The sequence below is a fragment of the Numenius arquata genome, chromosome 4 (assembly GCF_964106895.1).
Source record: "Numenius arquata chromosome 4, bNumArq3.hap1.1, whole genome shotgun sequence".
Lineage (NCBI taxonomy): Eukaryota > Metazoa > Chordata > Aves > Charadriiformes > Scolopacidae > Numenius > Numenius arquata.
In genome coordinates, this window is record NC_133579.1 from 33,143,076 (window position 1) to 33,158,811 (window position 15,736).

The window sequence follows — 15,736 nt, forward strand, 5'->3', positions numbered from 1 at the left end:
CTGAAAAGATAATAGAGAAAAAGTTTTTCATGCAGCACTAGAAAGAGAAAAAAAATATATAGTATGTGCCTGGGAAAGAAAAATGCAAGGAAAAAGACTAAAGAAGCAATCAAGACTTGAGAGACAGGAAAAATATTTCAAATCCAACTTCTGCTTTCATCTGGCATGGCTCCTGATTTTGGCAGGAAAACTGCTGGAAAACTTGGGCTCATCTCTCTCTGGTAAATCGAGAACTCCAGGAAGTGTGTTCCCAGTATAGAGACCCAAATTCTGCTCATCCTACCAGATTCCCTCAGACAGCATTTCCAGTGCATTGCTCCAGTTCCTGCAGCATGTCTCTTTTTAATCGGGTTGTACTTAAGCCACCTTGGCTGCATTTTCATACCTGTTACGGATTTCCATTGTGGTTTTTTTCTGACTTCTAAAGTAGCAATCCCTACAATTTAACACAGCTTGCTCCAAAAGTTTCTCTAGTGTCATGGCATTTTAATGGTGATATTACTATGCTATTTCTTTTCTGTTGAAAGTATGTTCTGCATGTGGCATGAATATCTCCAATAACCGTTGAACATAAGTTTCGTAGGAATCCTGTTCAACGTGAGTTTCTGCCAAAATGACAAAGAATTTGTGTGGTGGTATATTGACCAGGATATTGTTCATTTAGGAAGCAAAACCAGCATACACAGACCCAAAAATGATCACAGCATCTATGTACATTCATCTCTCTGACTGAACTAAGGGGAAAAAGTCACTGCAGGAGTCACAACCTGTCTATCTGACCTAAAAATTTTGCTTTGCTGTGTGGCAAATTCATGCAAAGGCACAGCACAGATGAAAGGCAACTACTATTTTGCTGACAATTTGATGGAAAGAACGTATTAAAGTGCATAAGGTTAAAGTGTCCAAAACTTGCACCTTTTTCCCCAGCACTATTAGCAGCTATTTTTCCTAAACATACTCAAAGGTTTATTTCCTCTTTCCTCTGAAAAGGGTATGCTTTTAGCATCTGAAAGTCAAGTTATTAGGCAAATGTATAACATCAATCAGTGCAGCAGGCCATTTTTAGCAATACCGTGTTAGCTTGTATTTCTGCCCCTCTCTCTGCCCACAGATAGTTGGTTTCTGATCATTATCCCTGTAGAAACCAAGAGGAATTTTGATTTAATGCAACAGCATGGGCTCACAGTCATGTTCTCCCCTCTAATCAGTCAGCAAAATGAGTGAGTTGCAACAGAGGGCAACACATGAAGCATGCGTGGGAGTGGAGATGCCACACGAGGACTGAAAAAAATCCTTCACCAAACAAAAAACAGGACTCACATATAGCTCTAGCCCTGCTTTTGGGCTTAGCCTGAGCGATGGCAGGTCACTAAAAGAGCGACTGCGACGAAGCTTGTCAAAGAAAGTGTCTTGCAGAGCATCTAAGATTGTCAACTTTGGCCTGTCTTGGAGGGGATGCAGCCATTTCTTCAACAGTTAAAGCAAAGAGGGTGTGAGGAAGGGCAAGTTAAATGAACGCTTTGTAGCAGAGTACTAGATTACAGGCATGGGATGCAGCACTTGTAAAATTCATATCTACAGATGGCCTATTCAGTTCATACACAGTCCTGATTAAGCACTCAGAATTTGATTCATGCAAAATGTAGGAGCACCCTGTGAATATCTTCAGTACAGGGGCAAATTTTGTCACGAGATACATTAAAAATACTAGTCCTATAATGTTTATTACTGTCACAAAATGAACACACATCTTATAATGATAGAGAATCATAGAATGGTTTGTGTTGGAAGGGACCTTAAAGATCATCAAGTTCCAACCTCCCTGCTACGGGCAGGGACATCTCCCGCTAGACCAGGTTGCTAAAATAAAGATTATTCCAGTATTATAATCAAGTATTATAACAGTAAGGCAAGAAAAATAGGTATGCAATAATTGGCCACAAAGTTTCAAAGATGCCAGGATCACAGTCACCTTCTTTTACGATTAGCAGCTAGGAATGAACTTGCTTTGTAAGTATTTGCAAGGGTAACCTGCTGGAACCAGGGGAAAAAAAGGCTTAGACATGTAAAGCAATGAAGCATTTGCAGTGTTTGAACTGCTCTAGGGCTTCTCATTACATAAACATGAAGCTAAAGAGAGCTTACAAAGAATGAGTGGTCCTTGAAGGTCGGCGTTTCGGGAGTGCCTTGGCTGTACATGGACATTCTCCTCTGCAGAGCAGATGCCTTGCTCACATTTCCAGTGGACGGGGTCAAGTCTTCAACATCAAAGGGGCTACGGACACACAAGCAGGAAATAAAATGGTTGTTAGGCTAGGAGAGAAGGAATTTCAGGTCCATGGAAAGGACTTTTGAAAAGGTGGTTTATTAGCACATCAAAACCCAGAGGTAGCAGGTTTTTTAACAGAGCGTTTAAAAGAAAATGTTGTTAATTAGACAGCAGGCTCAGAAGTGTGGTTTTCGGTTCTGATGAAAGTATTCTACTCTCAGAAATCATTTATGTAGCCTAGCCTGATGTTATTCTTCTCACATGAAAAGTATTCTTGGATTTGAGTTGACAAGTGCCACACATACTAATGAGAAAGGTGCTCTACTATTAATAGAGCAGTTGCATTATAAAGGAAACCAGAAGCTGTTATTGCTGGCTTCATGTTTATTGCATTACAAGAAACAGCATACATGACTGTAAAAGCTAAAAGCATCAGTTCTTTAGAAATGACAAATTACCAGTTTTATTAAAGTGCCATGAGAATTGGGTTTGAATCCTAACACCATCCGCTTACCTACGCTGACCAATGCAGATAGAATCATTTAGGTTGGAAAAGACGCTTAACATCCTCAAGTCCAACCATAAACCTAACACTGCCAAGTCCACCACTAAACCGTGGCCCTCAGCACTACCTCTACAACGGACAATGGTAGATTTCCCACCACCCTCATGGCGTACATGGCCCATCCTTAAAAGCCAGCTTTTAAGGATGGGCCAGCTTCTGAACTTGGCTATGCTAATGTAAATCCAAGGCAACACCCTTGCACTTTACACTAATATTAAAAATTTTTAATGAATATATGAGGACTAAGTTATGCCCCTTTCTTGAGCTTGGGGAAGAAGTATATACATACACAATTCCATGATCTGCCATCACTATCTGTTTCACATACCTCGTAACGTCAGTACTCACCATGCCTATTGTCACTGCCGAACCTAGGCACAACTAAGAACCTAGGCACAACTAAGAACCTAGGCACAACTAAGAACCTAGGCACAACACCACATGCCACTGGTAACACCAGGAACCTGTGGCTAACCGTGAACTACTTCTCCTCTCCCAAACTTGGGCCACAATTCCTTCCCCATCTGCAGGGAAGGGAAGGAGAAGAAAAGACCACATGGACATTTTCTCTTTGGTTGAATTTTTACAACTGCTTGACCCAGTTACCAACCAGCCAGCTCTACTTACTACCAGGTGATTTCAAGGTTCAGCTTTATTGTGCCAAGGTCATTAATGTCTACTGCAACCACCTGAGGCCGAGCTGCAAACAGGTCTTTTGTTTCACAGGTAACACTTCCCACAAGGATGTGAGTAGCAAGTCCTTTAACTTCTGTGACCTGTAAGAGAGAAGAACAAGATATTTAGGACCACACAAGGCATTGCAATCCTTAATTACAAAGCAATGGTGTTGATTTTCTGGCCTGGACCCTTTGCTAAAAGCAAAATATGACTATACTTGTTGCCTCTTCATTACTTAGAGGAAAAATCAGATTTATTTTTTTAATAAATGTGTAGTTCTATATGATTGTGCTTCTATGTTTTCTTTATGTTTTTTACAGGTGCCAGAAGAGAACAACCATACTGGCTCAGACTAAGGGGCTCTCCAGCCTTGGCATTTGATCTTTTGCAGTGACCATAAGCAGAGCGCAAGGGAGGAGTAAGAACAGGGAGCGCACGTTGGATGTTTTCCTGTCTAATACTCTCTCAGCAATAGACAATTTTCATGACAGGCAATCTCCTGATGTAGCTTGCCTACCTAGTAATTCCCAAGGGAGCTCTCTTATATGTGTTTGTCTGCTGTAACTCTGAAGCCATATAATTGTTTGCATCTACACTGGCCTTTGGTGAGGACTTCCACAGATCTATTGGCGAGGAACCACCTTCATATATTTTATAGTAGCAGTAGAGTACTATTCATATTTACATATGTATCCGCCTGAAAATTCAGAGGGAGAGTTATATATGCAGCTCTGATACACAAAGAAACCTTTGGCTATTTGAAAGTCAGTTCTTGAGCCTTTTATGTGAAAGTCTTTGGACAGAGTCCAAAAATGGTAAGAATATAGACATTAACCTTAATCGTTAATGGGCCTCTCATTTGAAGCTCTCATATACTACAAGAAAGGGTTCTCTCCTAAACTTCCACCTTAAAACTGTGTTGTTAGATTGGGGAGAGTGACTCATGTTGTATCACAACTTGACTATCTATGAAAAGTTACTGTCTCACACATTTGGGATTATTTTCTTGGTGGTTTTGTAATTGCTTGCACATTTTTTTTCATGAAGGTTTCGTAGTCTCTTAAGTGGGACATTTCCCATGAGACTTTCAAGACACTCCCCAATTTGAGCTGCCTAAGCAGGGACACCTGGCATAATTATAAGCGGTAATTTCTAGACAGGAGTCAGGGAATGGGTATCTCTGGTTGGAGGTTTGTTGGAAGGAAAGCACACGAGCACATGGACCTTCAGCCAGCAGAAAACTGTGTGGGGAGACCTGAGGCAATGAGGGGATGAAGCAGAGGTAGAAAGACTCCAGTTTGTGATGAAAAGTTGCTGCTGACTGCTAGGAGTTGCAAAAGTTGCTCTTTTCCTGGAGAATGGGGCATAGACTCAGAGGAAAGCAGAGGCTTGCAGGCATTAAGAAATCTGGGGAACCGCTGTGCTCTAGGAAGCTGCCAAGAAGTCAGAGTGGTTTTTCTACAGGCCCTCATCTCACTGTGAGCAGAAACCTCACAGGGCTGCTGTCTCACACTGCTGCTGTTCTGAGCAGGGTGGTGGGACCAGACCTCAGGAGCAGTGGGATTTTTTGGGGTTGGGTTTGTTGTTTTCCTGAATGCTGTTAGCAAACAGGTTTCCAGTGTTCCCTTGTTTTGGTGCAAATAATCTGAGTTTCTAGAGAGCGACATGAAGCAAGGGTCATGGTAGCATGTCTGTGACACCAGCCTGGGGAGAGTTAGGACAACCTCTCCCACAGGACTCCTAAACTGATTACAGTCTTGTAGCATCTAGATTGGACAACACTATAGCACTCCACGCTTATAGGTGCACTGGAAGTACTCATTATGGCTCATTTCCAAAGAGTTTAATGATCTGCTGCTGCATTTTTTGCTTATGGTGCACGAGAAGACAGCTTCTTGACTGCTGCCTTGCTTCCAGGCAAAGGAGTTAGCACACGTACCTTAATGGAGATCAGTCCAACAATGAGAGGGAGGAAAACCATTTCCTCTCCGTCCCAGCTTTGCTTGCCATTCACTTCTATTTTGCCTTTCAGTTTCCACCGCTGGCGACCGTAACGCATGAAAATCTGAAAAAGAAAAATCCTCTTATTTTCTTGAGAAATCTGCTCTCACAAAGCACAAATACCAGAAATAGTCTGAAGTAGATTGGAAAAGTGAGTGGGGTAGGTGCTGCCCTTCTGCTTCCCATCGAGCCAGAAGGAAAAGTTCTGTCCTGCAGGATCTCTGCCTCTCAGCTCTCCTAATCACCTCTCACCCCAGTTTTCACCCTTGTATAACTAGATGACTCCTAACAAAGAAGCTACAGAGTTTTGTCTACAGGGAAAGTGGCAGTGCGTGTAGGAGATTTGGGAGGGCAGGTGGAAAGCCCCTGTGGCCTTTCCTAACACCTGCAGCATTCTAGATCTGCTGCCTTCCCAGGCAGTGGAGAGGGTAGGTGGACTTTTGGCCATACACCATCAGAGGCCTCCCCAGCTGGGAGACTTTGGCTGGCTGGTGATGGAAATGAATGAGACCCCACAGCACAACAACACAGTTTGAAGCGGTAAGAGCAGAAAAGCCCCTTCTGGACTGTGGGGATGGCTGGGAGAGACCTGCACCAACTACTCGGCCTCGCAGAGGGACCACATGCTGCTTGCAGGCGTGAGAGGGGCAGGAGAGATTTGTCACAGGGAACGAGAGTGGGAACATGAATCGATGATCAGGACAGCTGGGAAGTACAGGCTGGGGGGATCTATAGCCAATTTGTGAATTTCTTCCAGGGTAAGCTCTGTTCTGGATTGAACTGCAGGCTTTTTTTTTAATCCACCTCTAATTAACCGGCTCTTGATGTTCTCTACTGGAATGCTCCAGTGACCGGAGATCCTGACACAGCTTCGCAGCAGGTAACATCTGGGTCTCAAGAAATGTGTCTTTCTGCTACTCTGCTTTACGATGAAGTAAAGTCTAAATATTCGCTAAAGGATACTTGCAAGGATTTGTTCAATTTACTCTGCGTGCATGTGATGGGGCATATGCTTTTTTCCAGGGGAATTAGAAATGAGCAAGACAGTGAGAAGAATGCCCTCATTCTGAGACACACGTAAAAAATAAGGGGATTTTGCTTGTGGGTTTGGTTTTGTGGATTTTTAAGTTTATATTTTAAAAATTAGAAACAAAAAACAAAACTCAAAACTTGTAGTTCTCTGAATAGCCATCATCCAGTGCTCTGAATATAATTTTCAGGTCTTCTGACAGTTGTCCTGACCTAGGCAGACATAACGAGAACTGCAAGGCTTTTCAGAGGATATACCAGAAAAATAATAGCTGTTTCTTGGGGTACTGATGTGAAAAGGCTATATTCATTGCGATATAAAAAGCAACAGAAATCTGCCATTCTTTTGCTTGTAAACAAACCATAAACCAGCTCAGACATACCTCGTATTGATCTCCCGGGCAGAGCCGAGCGAAGCCAGCCAGACCTAAGAAGGAAACACACAGAGGGACTGTTGGAGGCCTGGGGTACCCCAGGGTGCAGCAGCGGGGTACCCCGGGGTGATGCGGGATGCCCGGGGCCGCCGCTGACACACTTGGACAGGAGAGGGCGGCAGCTGCTCCGCCAGGAGGGGTTTATATGCATTTATGCATGCCTCTGCACCCTCCAAACCAAAATTAACACCACCCCCCCATATTATTTGTTTTCCTCTTTTCTTTTTTTTGTATACAATTCATTGGGTTTTGGTTTGCTGCATATCAAAGATTTGCACTTTCCAGCCTTTTTCTTTTTTCCTACAACAGCTCAAATTATCCTATAATAATTACAGAAAAAGAAAAAAAAAGCTTCCTGACGTCATCTGGCTTCAGAAACCGAGCTTAGCACCCTTACTATCATGATGCGTAGGCGAGCTGCTGATTATCACGTAGCGCTTGTTGCTTAACGCTAATCAGACTGAGCTATACGTTTTAACACAGATTCCTTTTTAGCACATCTTAATAGAAACACAAGAGGGGCTCCTTCTTTTTGGTGTTTCAATAACATCACTCTCATACAATCTGAGTATCTTTCAATAGTAAGTATATCAAGAAACATAACTGACATCTGCAATACGAGATTTATCCCATCTTTTCCCAGAGGGGGAGAAGTAGTGCAGCAAGGTACTTGTGGTATATGTTTGCTTGATTATTTAAAATTATTTTTTAAAGGTAGGACATGATGATGATATTTCTATATTGGCATTGTACGTATGAAGTGGAAACTTGTGACCATCCTGAAATCCCCAGGATGTTACCATCCTTCTCCTGTCCTTGTGACCTGTTCTTCTACCAGATGCAACTGGTTGGTCTTCATTAATCTAATCCTCTTCCTCCACAGAGGGAACCTCTCCTTTCTTTCACATCTCCTCAGTAGGCAGCTGTTGCACTTGTTCTGGTGCAAAAATTTACCCAGCTTTGACTGCATAAGCTTAAAACTATGCCTCTAGTGTTGCAATGCCCAAAGAAACCGGTTTGAGGATGCATACAAAGTCTGTGGCATACAAAGGAATGAAAACAAACTTTCTGAGGTCTTTGGGCTGGATTTATCCTAAAATGCCGTGACTGAACATGCATGGGTGTGTTTAAATCAAGGCGAGTATGATGAACCCTAGTGTTGCTTTATTTAGCAGGCTGAATTATTCCTGCTAGCTGGACTCTAGGAGTAACTAGACCCTGCATGCAGTCATTGCCTGTCCCTGTGATCTGCTGATCCTCCTCTTCCATTTCTTTAACCATAAAAGAGTTTTCTTTGCTCATCTTACTGTGTGGCAGAACAGAGAGGCCCTTGCTTAGAGCTCACATTACCCATTCCTTTCTCACTTATTTACTGTTTATAAATAATTTAAGCTTACTAGCACTGCATTGCTGCTCCTCTCTCCCCAGGCATGCTTTTATAAGTGAATTTGAGCTCTGATGGGACATCACTGAAAGCATCTGAGGAAAATAAAAGGTCTTTTCTTTGCTCAGTGGATGGGGTGGGGGAGAACGTATCTTAAAACTCCATGTGGACATTGTCCGGAATCGAGGTCTCTGAATGGTGACTGGCTCAACCAGGCTGGTCAAGTCTCTTCAGCCTGATGAAGAGGGAACTAAGTGCTGACTTGATTATGGTGGATAAGTACTTTCACGGGAAACAACTTTTTGGTAACTGAATGGCTCTTGGGGACCAAACACATGGCAGGAGCCAATGGCTCTATTGTACCATTCCAAATATCACACCTTTGTAAAAGCACTGTCCGGGGCTTGTAATGCAGGTCAGACAGGAGGTTGCTCCTGGTGGTGTCAGTGTAACTAATTAGGGGGTAGGGTCGTTATGTGGCTGTGGTACGGTGGCAGGACACTAGTGCCCTTCATTGGCAAGGTCACCTGAAGTTCGTGCAGCACGTACACCTCTGCTCCTGAGCTGGATGCTGGACACATGGACTGTGGCTGCTGGCACAGGGCTCAGTGTTGCAGAGCCCCTGGTGGATCAGGCCAGAGTATTGCTCTCCCTGAGTGAAATGGCTGAGCACTTTACCTCCTGCTCCTCTGGCACTTCCAACAGGTATAGGGGCACTTCCCTATACATCATAACAGGATATACAGATTTCATGCAGGAACTTCTAGATTTCCACTCTAGCTTTCCCTGTTTAATTTCAACAGATGATTAATCCTAAGCAGTAATCAAAACCTGCTGGCAAGTTTATTATCTTTATTTTTTTAAATGATTAGGCTATTTTTTATTTTTTTTTTAAATCAGTTATAAAACCATAGTGTGGGTCCCGTGCTTCCTGACAGTACTGTGTAGGTTGGCTTGCTTTCAGTGTAAGTGAGAGAGGGCACAAAATAAAAATAACTTTCACTGGAATGGCTAGGAACAGATAAGCTTTGGGGAGAGGAATGCTTTGATTTTAAATTAGATCCTAAAGTTAGCTGGATATGCTGCAGTATAACATAAGGGGGAAGCTTGCTGCGTGATCTGCAGGCTTTTGTGCTAGAGCTATTGTGAGCTTCTGCAATAGCAATGCCTGGATTGTCCTATTGGATTCCCGTTCCTAGGGAAAACTATCTAGATAGGAATCTTAGCTGTCCTAATTAGAGAATACTTAATGATGGACCATTTCTCTTTGCAATTTTCTAATTTGGGCTTCTTTGTGTTATGAGAACTGTGTTCAGAAGTAGCTGCTGTTTGTGGTTTGTGCTCCACTCCTGCATGTGAGGCAGCACCTGGCTCCTCGACAGCCCTCGGGCTTTGCCAGAGGACTTGGGCATACAAAAGAGAAGGGGTCAGACCGTTCCAGCCCAGTCATTTGCAATGCCATGACACCTTCTGCAACGTGTCCTGCTGTCAGGAACTGTACATTGCACTGCGTTCACAGCAAGTAAGGAAAGGCTCTGAGGGACTTGGCCTGATGCCATTCCCTTTCTACACTGCATGACCTTGTGCTTCCTTCAGTGTGCACATGCTGCAGTTCTGCTGTGGGTTTTTGTATAGAAATACCTGTCTCAGGCTCTGTGTATCTCTCTGGTAACTTTACATCTATGCATCTTTGACTGCCTTTCCCGTACCTAAGAGCAGAGGCTTTAAAACCTGAGTTTTGGTGCTGTGGGATGGAGCTAGGAGAACTATCTTAGCTGCTGCCCTTGTTTTCTCTACTATGGAAGCCTGGACTATTTTAACTTGATTTAACCTAGATCATGTCTCATGCACTGCAACCCCTGGAGACAACTAACACACAGCTGTGACAGGGCAGGCAAAAACAAAACCCCGTATGAGATCTGTGACCACTAAAAACTCCACCAGCAATACTGTAAGTTTTTTTAATGGGCGAGATTTCAAGTGAAGAATTAAGAGTCCACAAATGTTTAGATGCTGATTTTGTTTTACAGAACTATTTTCATGCTAGTGATTGAAGATCCAAAAAAGATATCCCCCCACAATCTCTTCAAGACATTTAGTCTTAAAGCGATAACAGCGTTAACAATATCCAATGATTCACTGAGGCTTCAGGCAAAACAGATTCTATTGTATTCAAACCCATAAAGTCCCCTGTCATAAAGACAAGGAATAAAATTGAAAGGTGAATGCCACCGCTGAGTTATCTAGGTGATTAAATGGTAAACTACCCCCAGGTCTTGGCTTTTTACATTTGTTCAAAGATAGTAGTAGTCAGAATCAGCAAAAGTAAGGGACTTAGAAAAAGCTGATGTCAAATTAAGAAAGTATTTAGAACTTCAGCTCCACGGGCATTCACATAATTTCCTAGTCATCTTCTTAAAGGATTATGGAAATAGAGGCAAAAGGTACAGCAGCCGTCAAAACTGAATTGCTTTGGCTGTTAGGAGGAGTGTTTGTGGGAGGTAATTAGCCTTGAAAACAAGAAGCAGCATCTCAGAAAGTCTCTCTGTAAGCTTTTGATGTTCCTGGCTCTGTGATCCTTTCCACTGGGCAGAGGTCTAAGCTGGGGGTTTGAAGGCTCAGCAATGGGGTGGGGTGGGGGAAAACCACACCTATCATAAATACACGTCAAACTATCACATCTCAATGCCCTCACTAACGTGCACAGAAAGTGCTGCTGTTCAGGGGGAACGAAGGGAAAGGTGAAAAGGCAATTACCTTTCATCTTGATGCAAAACTCCCCCAGTAGGTTTTCCAGCTCTGCTTCTATGGTACACATGTTCTGTGTTGGAAAAGAGAATAGGGAGGTCAGACAAACCCTCTTTCTGCCTTTTTTTTTTTTTAAGGTCTGTTTGGAAAGAGAAGCTTCTCTGCCAGGCAGCTGAAAGATATTTTTCAATAAAGTCAATCTGCCAGAGCCATCCTTGCTGTTTAGCTAGATCTGGCCCTAAAAATGGCAGCTATGAACAGCTCGCCCCAAAGCCGAATGTAACCCTGTGCTCTTCTGCTGCTGCACTCTAATCATCCAGTTGGCAGAGGGCAGTTGTGGCGCTTGAAGTGTAACCCGGTCACTGTCCCAGTCCTTTCCGGCCAGGACATGTGCCAGCAGCAGCAGCTCCATGCCAGAGTGGCTCCTGGCGTGTTTTTAATCTCTCAAGAAATGGGGACTACATTAAGGAAAAAAAAGACTGTGGGAGACAGGTACCAGCCCCTCTCCAGTTCTTCCTTTGGATTTCGGAAGGCTGTCACAGATGTTTGTGACACTATTAGACCCTTCTTCATCTACTGCCTGTTTAATAAAATAGAGGCTGATCACAGCAAGTACAACTGGATAGGATGCAGCAGATGTCTGTATACACATGGGTTCCAGCCAACCTGCAACCCCAAAATCTGCAGACTGGGAAGGACAAAGTTAGCATATATGTAGGTTTGGGGCAGATTTATGTTTTTTTCTTTCTTTGTGCAGCAGTTCCTGGGTATAACCCTGCTCTCATAGAACATAAACATTATTACTTTAAGGAACTCTTTGGGCCTATGTCACCCATCTCTGTAAGTCATCAGGTATTCACCTGAAGATGAACGAAGAAATAATAATTGCTCTGCTGATTTTGCTTTAAATTCTTTTATCCGGATGAAATTCTCCCTGAAATCAGTGGTAAAGTTCCCATGGCCTTCAAACAGTGCGAGAGCGAAAGACTAAACGTATGAGGATGTACCTCTGTGTACTCCTTGTAACTCCTGTTGATTTCGGTTAAACTCTCCCGAGCTGCTTTGCTGGCAGGAGACATTGCAAAGGCTTGCTTCATTTTGCTGGCACCATCACAGAGACGTCTTTGGATACAATAGGCTTCATAAAGCTCATCCACCTAGTGGGAACAATGAGGGCGCATTGAAAAAAACCTGAGAAAACCCAACAAAATAAAACCAACAAACAACGAAGCAATTTGCATTACACGGAAACTCAGCCAAACCGTTAGATCCATCGGAAAGGGTGAGCAACTGAAGCTGTGATACTGTTACAGTCTACGAAAAAGAAACACAAGCTAAAAATAACTTCCACTGCAAAAATCTCATCACAGCAACACCAGATGCTGCCAGCAATTCACCTGCTTGTCCTGCATGCCTTTAACCATTGCTACTCCCTTTCCCCCCTGTCTGGGCTATGTACAGTCATAGCAGTAGGGCAGGCATGCAGCAAGCTTCTCACATACATCAGTGTGGAAGAGTTCTTTCAAAGCCAACTGCAGTGTCCACATGGCCAAAGGGAACTGGATGCGTTAAATGGCACAATTAATGGGGCCAGCAATGTCTTCTGTATTGCTAACGCCAGCCGTGGATTGAGAATGTTGCAATTTTTGACTAATAGGTAATAATGGAAGCAGGGAGCGATTGTTTTGAATCCTCACCGCCCACCCTCCAGAAACTGGGAGTCATCATCAGAATCAGCACAGGTAAAGGGCTTAGAAACAGCTGTTGTCAAATTAAGAAAATATTTTGAACTTCAGCCTCCACTCATTCATATAATTTCCTAGTCAACTTCTTAAAGTCCTTTGGCATGACTTAGGCACCCAACATTTAGTAAGCAGCCCGGAAGTTTTGCAGAACCTGCTCACACACTGGTTAAAGTCTCACTTGGATCTAGCTTCAGAGTGCAATGGATTTACCCGTGTCTCATGCTTTGTTTTCCCTTTTCCCTCTAATCCCTGCACTGAACGTATGCATTTACTCCACCTGAGCTGTTCGGTAGGAGTCTACAGTGGTAGAGCTGGTGTATATATATGTATATATAACAAATATCTACAGTTATATATATTTATGTAAACTTAATATGTCAGATACAGGAGATGTAGGTTTTCTAACGTGACTTTACCAGGGTGATGAGAAGGAAAGGAAAAGAGAAAGCTGCCTCTTCCTTCTGCTTCTAATGTCCCTGCTAAGATAGGGCAATATTTGTTTTTACCTAGAACAACTTTTTTCCTCTGTTATCTCTGACATCAAGCTATTGCCCCGTATCTCATGGTGCTCATTGCTCAGTAGTGAATTTTCACAGCAGAGTTCCTCCCTATAAAAGCATCCAGCATCTTGGCTTCCTCAGTCTACGACTTTGTGTTGCTGCATTAGAGATGAGCCTGATGTGATGATCCAGGCGTGTTCCAAATCCCATTTTCCAAGGCTGCTTAACTTCTAACAAAAAGTGCTGTGGCTTACTTGTTTGGAGTGGGAATGTTCTTCCTGACAGCTTCAAAGCCTTAGGTCGACTTTTACAAGCCGAGCTTGGATACCGGGTGGCCAAAGCCCCTGATTTGAGGGATCTCTAACCAAAACAGGGGCTGCTTTGCAAAGTGAAAGAGTTCAGCCAAGGGTAATAGAGGCACAGGTAGCATTCTGCCATTTCAAAGTTACGAAAAAAGCTTCTTGGAGTCATATCCACTCCTATTTCTTTTGCAAGTCAGCAAGCTAAAGACAGCTACTATAAATAGCTGTCACTTGGTATTTACTTCTGCCATCAGAGTGGAGTGTCAGCCCTGGGGCTGATGTCCTTCCCCTGCCCATGCGAGCGTGGCGAGGACACGCTCATCTGCCCCCCTAAATATGTGGGGTCCGCTGCCGTGCGTCCCATTTTCCTCGCTATACTTCCTGTACAGAGGGGTGGTGGGTGGACAGCAGGAGGCATCGCTGCGGCCCTGACTGGGTACAGCTGAAAAAGACCCTTCTCTATCATTAGAAACAAAAATGTTCCTTTACCTGCCCGAGCCCCTGAGCTTTAACGCAGCACAGCTCGGTTCCTTTTGTCTCTGTTGCTGTGGGTTACGGAAAGTGAACTAATGTACTCGGTGAGCTTGAGTAATATTGACCAGCGCTACCTCTTGCGTTTGGTGCTTTTCAGTCCTATTATAAGCCCAGAAACCATTAGCTCTGAGCAGGCTGGAGTGGGAAGGGCTTCAATGGAAATGTTCTTTAAGCAGTAATTTTGCCATTCATGTTGCCAGCAAGAGAGAAGGCAGCTTGGGGAACAAAATTTCAGTCTACTGCCTGATGATTTATTTTTTTTTTTGGCTCCAAGAGTAAAAGAAGACTGAAATTAAAAGGTTTGGATGGGTTGTCATAACTGGAGCACTTCAAGCTGCGCGAAAGCTTTTCAAATGACTCTCAAAAGACATTTCATCTATCAAAAATAATTCATTCCTTTGTCAGGCTCAGAAAAGCAACTAATCGCTAGCAGATATGTTTATAAGTAAGAGAATACACGCCATGGATTTTGTCCAGCTCTAAAGCCTATTAGTATAAATCACAAGTACCTTTACTAACTATTCTCACCGATCTAATCCAGTGGATGTGGGCCCCAAACCACGCAGCAGAAGCATTAGCAGTGAAATCCAGGAACAAATCCAACCTAGCTGCTGTGTACAGTAGAGACAACTGCTGAATTAAATCACTTTCAGATGCAACTCTCTTTCTACCTATAGTTTAGAAGTAAGCACGCAGTGAGATAGATTTTTCCCAGCAAACATCTGACCCTATGTTCTCTCTGTACCTAAAAGCGGGTGGGAGTGTCTCGGGGCACGGCTGGACCTCAGGGGCTGCAAACCATGTGGAAACCCTTTCTTTGGCTCCGACCACCAGCCCATCGCAGTAAAAATACCGAATCTGGGAGAGGCTTCATCAAGGCGGCCTCCCCAGAGCAGAGGGGCAGCAGGAGGCCAAGGGTTTGTTTTCCTAATAACATAGGAGCAGATGCAGAAGAAAGATGATAGGAGCGCTCGTTACCTTGCTAATGTGGAACTCCAGCCTTCTCATGTATCTTTCGACTGCTTTGATTTGCTGAAGGAAAGGAAGAGGCAGAGGGTGAGGCACGTTTAAATAAATCAGTAAGACATTGCACCGCTACTTCTGCTCCCCACGAGGCTGAGAAACTCCTCCTTAAAACACGCAGGCCTTCATTGCCCACAAATTTGGAATCAGCTGTCCCACCTTACTACCATTATTCTGCTGCTGAAAATGGAGCTCACTGACTTCTGTACCAAATGTATTTTTGAACAAAAAAGAGGTTTGCTTTGATGGGATTTCCCTAGTTCTTTGAATTCTTAAAAAAAAAAAAAAAAAAGGAGCAGAGCTTTTTAAGCTCAAAATATAGTATTTTGAGTACTTTGAAAACCTGTATTAAAATTGATCAGGTTTTGCATTTCAAAATCCATTTCCTTCCTCAGCAAACTGGTTTTGACAACAAAAGCAACTTGGCATTTTGACTGAGAAAAAGCCAGACTTGTTCAGGAAATGTTTTTGAAAGCTTTCCTTTTGTTTCACCCAAATTCTCCTGTGGGGAAAAATATTTTCAA

General features: G+C 43.3%; 1 protein-coding gene across 2 annotated transcripts in view; it reads right to left on the reverse strand.

The window, feature by feature from the left end:
* Positions 1-15,736, reverse strand: part of RIPOR2 (RHO family interacting cell polarization regulator 2) — a 70,754-nt gene that overhangs the window by 17,584 nt on the left and 37,434 nt on the right. The window contains exons 6-13 of one of the 2 annotated variants that reach the window (XM_074146372.1): positions 15,168-15,221; positions 12,116-12,265; positions 11,118-11,181; positions 6,926-6,969; positions 5,452-5,577; positions 3,462-3,610; positions 2,146-2,275; positions 1,321-1,467 (exon numbers count right to left, since the gene is read on the reverse strand). In XM_074146372.1, the coding sequence (XP_074002473.1) occupies positions 1,321-1,467; positions 2,146-2,275; positions 3,462-3,610; positions 5,452-5,577; positions 6,926-6,969; positions 11,118-11,181; positions 12,116-12,265; positions 15,168-15,221 (864 nt within the window). The remainder of the gene's footprint in view (positions 1-1,320; positions 1,468-2,145; positions 2,276-3,461; positions 3,611-5,451; positions 5,578-6,925; positions 6,970-11,117; positions 11,182-12,115; positions 12,266-15,167; positions 15,222-15,736) is intronic. The other variant, XM_074146373.1, reaches the window with a different exon arrangement.